This window comes from Nestor notabilis, unplaced genomic scaffold (genome assembly GCF_000696875.1).
Source record: "Nestor notabilis isolate BGI_N333 unplaced genomic scaffold, ASM69687v1 scaffold2131, whole genome shotgun sequence".
Taxonomy (NCBI): domain Eukaryota; kingdom Metazoa; phylum Chordata; class Aves; order Psittaciformes; family Psittacidae; genus Nestor; species Nestor notabilis.
In genome coordinates this window covers 63,480-69,479 of record NW_009914937.1, presented here as the reverse complement: position 1 = coordinate 69,479, position 6,000 = coordinate 63,480, and the positions used below count along the sequence as shown (strand labels likewise).

Below are 6,000 nucleotides of genomic sequence, written 5' to 3'. Positions count from 1 at the left end.
AGCCTTCAGATAGTCATTATGTAGCTTATAGACTTTAATAAACATTTTTTAAAGTGCTCCAAAATGTTAAATGGGTCTTTTTTTTTTTTTTTTTTTTTTTGGTGAACAACTAAGATTCAGACAGATTTGTGCAGCTTTTCCATTATGCATTTAATGTTTCAGCACTTGCTTCTAGAGTATTTAGCATGTTTTTACTGTGCTGATTAAAATCTGTTATAGATGATAATTATGCTGATTTTATCATTCAAGCACTCAAAATTGATTTTTAGATCTCTAAGTGGCTTGTACTAGACTTTTATTTCTCTAAGGGTTTAGAAGTCTGCTTATTTCATGTCCTTTTGTCATGTTCTCTGTAAATGCTAAATCAGTGCAAAACCAGTAGATTCCCAGTTCTAAAAAAAAACCCACACACTTTTTTTGTAGGAGGAAGAACTAAGGAAAAGTGGAGAAGCCAAATACGCGCACTTGAGTGATGAGCTTCATGTATTAATTGAAGTGTTTGCTCCACCTGGAGAGGCGTATTCTCGTATGAGTCATGCCTTGGAAGAAATAAAAAAATTCCTCGTTCCTGTAAGTGGCTTATAGCATTCTTCTGTGACTGGTTACGGTTTTGCTGCATTGAACTTGTGCCTTCTTTAAGCACCTTTAGATCAAGCGGAAGAACAAAACCCAACATTTTGTTGAGTATTTGTCTTTCATTCTTTCATCTCAGGTAGATGCCAAACTGGCCATTAATTGTCACGGTTGATCCCCGATATATTTTCTAGGTAGCATATTATTTCCATTTGTCTTTGGTGGTTTTGTTTTTTTTCTTTTTTTTCTTGGTTTTTGAAGGGAAGGGTGATTTAGTTGTGTATTTTTTCTGGTTGCAGACATTAGTCATTAGTATGTGCGTGAGTACACTTTTGAGATTTTTGAACATTTAAGTAAAAACCATTATGTATATCTAATGATTTATCTAAGTATCTTGCTAATGAAGTTAACTAATTTCTTGTGGAGCAAACAGCATGAATAAAATCTTCCTCAGCTGATTCTGTTCAGACATTTTGTCATGACTCAGACCACAGTTTAGCAATCCTTCATCAGCTAGGAGAGTGCAGAAACATTGTAAAGCTGGGAACCTTTTCGCTTTGATTTATGCTAAGTAAATCACTGTCTGAAATACTTACCTTTTGTCTGTTGATTTACCATCAAACTTACTGAAATTTATTTTCTCCACATTTATACAGTATACTATGATATCTTCATACTTGGTATTTGTCCTAGAATTTAAGCATATGCATACTAAATACTAAGTAAAATTTATTTTGTGTAGTACTAGAATTACATGAGTTACTATCTGAGGTCTACCCTGTTTAGCACTCTAAAAAGGTTCAGAACTTTCATCCCTTAAAAAAAGTATTGTGGAAGCTTGTTTCTATTTGTAATTAAAAAAATGCAGTGCAATAACTGTTCATATCTCTAAATAATAATGGAAAGATTCAGTGAATGCCAAGATAAGAGAGGTGAAGCATACACGTTTTCATGGCAGAACTTAAATGTTTTATTTGGTGGGGGCTTCTTGGCAGGGGAAAAAGAGAATACATTATGAGTACAGTATTTAAGTACTGTTACATTTTAAATGTTCACATTTTTTAGAGCAGCTACACTTTTTTTTTAAGAATAAAAATAAAAAATAAGTAACTTAAAATTGTCAAAAATAAACAGCTGGATATTTGTTTAAAATAACAAAATTTATTGGCACCAAGTGAGAGCCTATAAATGAACTACATTTTAAACAAGTTGACTCTATCTTTCTGGTTTTACCCTTCTATCCCCTAATTATATTTCCAATTTTGGAACACTGGTAATAAAATACTGTTTCAAATTCTGGGAAATAACCATAAGACACAAAAACTTTTTTTTTGCGATTTCTGACTCTGTTTTGAACATCCAATATGAGGAACAAATTAGGTCAGTGTTGTAATGCTGGCAACATAGCATAGGATCCCATTTTGGCTGCAGGTTAATGGTGAAAATTTGCCAAGCCATAACACTGAAAGAAAATTTATAGTTAAATAACATGTTCCTGAGAAGTCTGAAGTGTTATAGCTAAAAATGGTAACAGGGCTAATTACAAAGATTCCCAGTCTCTGTCCTTTGGATAACCCTATTTCCAGTTGTTTGTGACTTTGCCAAACTTTAATTTGTTTCTGTAAGAGGCACCTGTTTAAAGTTATCTTTGTACGTCCTCTTCATTCTGGAAGACATGTCCTGAATTATAGCTGATGCAGTGGTGATGGTACCTGTTCTATGCTCCCTGGATTTTTAACACCATTATGTACTCTGCCCAGCCTGAGAAGATCTGTTCTGGGTGAATAAGGGGGAGAGAGAGCAGTGTGTGATGAGAGCGGTGTTAGAATTCCTGGCATGTTGCTGTTGTAGACATTCAGCATCTGTGCAAGCATACATTTTGTGTGACATATTATGTATTGGTAAGGATTATATGTATTTTCCAGCACAAGTATAATAGATGCATTGGAAGAAATATAAAACCAAGTTCTTTGTTACAAGATTTTGAACCTGGTTGGCAGCAGCAATAATCACTCCAAAGAAGTAACAGTTTTTCTTTATGACTTGTTTGTTAGTTTTATCCCCTCTGCTTCATTTCAGATTTACAACAATTTACAATTAACTGGCTGGTTGCAACATGTGTCAAGGGATTTGCAGTCAAAAAGCTTGCACTAGATAATTTCCTTTTTGTTCCCTATTTACAGCGTCTCTTGAATTTGTCTTGTGATGTTTTGCTGTTTATAAGACCTAATTTATTGCAGCAGTGAATACTAGAATTGCATGACAGGCATGAAAGCAGTAGAATCTAACAGTTTTATTTATAACAAATCAAGGATGCAATAAACCATTGTAATGAATTTTGACATTGCTTATGAATTTTATGAAGTTTAAGTGAAATATTGCCCTTAGAAATAACACAGATTGTGTCAGTAAGATAGGAAGAATGCTTTTATACTTTATCCATAAGTTTTAATGAAACTGAATTTTAAAATAAATGCCTAGAAAACTTAATAATAGAAAAAAGAAAAAAATGTAGAATAGGCTGGAGGGGGAAAAAAAATAGTGTTTATTAACTGAAGGAAAGATTTAATGAACAATTACTTTTGATTTCAGTGCATTTACTTAGTTTTCACCTGTGACCTTGCCCAAGAATAGTATCAAAATTCTTCCTAGTGAAGATTTCACCTCCAAGCCAGAGGTGGAAACTAGGCACTGCTGTTTACACTGGCTGTTCCACATGTTAACACATTTCAAAACTGGAGGCAGCTTGGTCTCAGTTGGTGCATTAGTATCCCTCTAACAGGCGTATCTGTGAATAATTGAACCCCCAATTTTATTTTTATGTTACTTTTACTATAAAGATTCCAGTGTAATCAAAGAGTGACAGATCAAAACACCTTTGATTAAGTAAATAGGACTAATACCTTGAAGTTCTGAAACACAACTGCCTGCTCAATTGTGGTTTTTGGGAAACTAGGAAAAATAACAATCAAAATGTGCTCTCCCAAGTCAAGGATTCAGGCTAAAGACCAAACTTGGAACTGACGTTAACGCAATCCAGTAAGTTACCAGTATTAGCCATGTGCAAGGTACAAACAGTAGGGATGCTTAGAAGGAGAACACGTTTTGCACATTAATCTCTGTGGCCAGCACAGATTCAATAAAATTCGTAGGTATCTGACTGCCAAGCGCTTCTGACTACAAACTGCCAGGGACCTAGGTCTAGGTGAGGAACCTAAGGATGGTGTTATGTCTTAGTGCCTCAGAATGGGATGCAGGGTCAGCAAACTAGATGGGGAGGTGTTTAAAACGCCAATATGGAGGAGAAATAGCTTAGAAGCTTTACAAGCTCTGCTGATTTTAAAGGGTTCATAGCAATTAAATGCTGCAAAACTTTCTTCATCATTAATGAGCAATGAAATGCCACTTCATTCATATCAGACTCAATTATAGCAGTTTGATTTACATCTAAATGTACAAATATATATTCTGAACGAGCTATGATTTCCATACAGTAAGGGGCTATACCATCTTTAGGTGTTTGGTGCTTCTTAATGTATGCAGAATGTTTTGCTGATAACTATTTTATCCCTTTAAGCAAAGCATTTTTATCTGACATGCTTAACATCCCTTGGGACGAGGAGGAAAGCAGATACTGATCATTCATTTTATGTGTGAGTGCTCTGTAACAGGGAGCTATTATGCAGAGCGCAGGTTGCAGCTGCGGTGACATGACCACTTTAAAAAGGTTGTTTACAACTGTGCGGTCAGAAATTGAACCAATTACACTTCAAGAGCTGCTGTTCAACTTATTTACATGTATTTTCATAGCCATTTATATCTGCTTTAAATTGAGGCATATTAGCACCACTCAAGGGCTGGGAATAAACGAACAGTCATTTAATGCAGTCCAGTTGATGGACACTTGCTTGTGATCATCTGCCTGCATACCTCGTTATTTTCTGAGCGTGTTTATCAGATTCCTTTATTAGGAACTAGTGTGATGAGGCAGCAGGTGAATGCAGGTTTTTACGTTGTTGTTGTTGTGAATGTAGGCTACAGTGTCTTCCAGGCTTTCTTGTAGATGCCTATCTCTTGATAAGTCATTAACTTTAATCATTTTATCTCACCTTGCTCCATACCATTGATGAAAATAGTTTTCTTACCAGTCATTTAAGAATAAGTGTTCTCACTGATCCAGCTTCCAGCATCATCTCTTCACTCTTCCTAGCTAAAAATGGATGATTACTGAGGAAAAACAGCCTTTCAGTGATTTTTATTATTTCATACAGAAAGTTCTTTGTACTAGAAATATGTATGAAAAGACTGAGATTTGATAGGATATGAAAACAAACCTTGATACCAGTTTGTTTCAGTTGGAACAATTAAACAATCTTAGAGTTCAATCCCTGGAAGATCCTTCTCTAACTAATGTTTCAAAAAAAATTCTTTTACTTCAAACATACATTTACTGTATAAATAGTAATTTATATATACTACAAACCACAGTTCCTAATGATCTGTTGTGCCATGTTGCACTGACTATATTGTAGTATATTCAGTACACAGTAACATTTTTTTGCCAAAACACAGTTTTGACAGGTTTATAACAACTGTATATAGGTATATGACATTTATTTTGCACATTTTTTATTATCCATCTGAATTTCTTCTATGCTACATTATAATGTGAAATCTCTATTTACATACCATTTCACACTCCGTGGTTTTGTAATCTTCTGTTTTTAAATAGTTATATTACTGACAGGGGGTTCAGTCTTATTTGTCCTCTTTCAAAGAACCTCAGTAGGCAAAATCATAGAATCATAGACTGGTTTTGGTTGGAAGGGAGCTTAAAAATCATCTAGTTCCAACTCCTGTGTGCAGGCAGGAACACCTTCTGCAAGATCTTCCACAAAGCTTCATCCAGTCTGGCCTTGAACACTTCCAGGGACAAGGGTATCCACAGCTTCTCTGGGCAACCTGTGCCAGTGTCTCACCATCCTCATAGTAAAGAACTTCTTCCTAATATCTAATGTAAATCTCTCCTCTTTCAGTTTAAAGCCATCCCCCCTGTGTCCTTTCAGTCCACGCCCTTGTAAAAAGCCCCTCTCCAGCTTTCTTATAGGCCCTTTTAGGTACTGGAAGCTGCTCTAAGGTCTGCCTGGAGCCTTTTCTTTTCCAGGCTGATCAACCCCAACACTCTCAGCCTGTCTTCATAGAAGAGCTGCCTCAGCCCCTTGAGCATCTTCATTGCCCTCCTCTGGACTCACTCCAACAGGTCCACATCCCTCTTGTGTTGGGGGCCCCAGAGCTGGACACAGTACTGCAGGTGGGGTCTCACGAGAGTGAAGTAGGAGTATCCCCTCCTTCAACCTGCTGGTCACACTCCTTATGATGCAGCTCAGGATATGGTTGTCTTCTGGGCTGTGAGTGCACACTGCTGGG

The 6,000-nt window shown here is 36.3% G+C and overlaps 1 protein-coding gene across 1 annotated transcript in view; it reads left to right on the top strand.

Moving 5' to 3' along the window:
- Positions 1 to 423: 423 nt before the first annotated feature.
- The window catches only part of LOC104413003 (KH domain-containing, RNA-binding, signal transduction-associated protein 2), a gene marked incomplete at both ends in the record, with an annotated part of 56,025 nt that continues 50,448 nt past the window's right edge, over positions 424 to 6,000 (top strand). The window contains one exon of the mRNA XM_010023884.1: positions 424 to 570. Within this exon, the coding sequence (XP_010022186.1) occupies positions 424 to 570 (147 nt within the window). The remainder of the gene's footprint in view (positions 571 to 6,000) is intronic.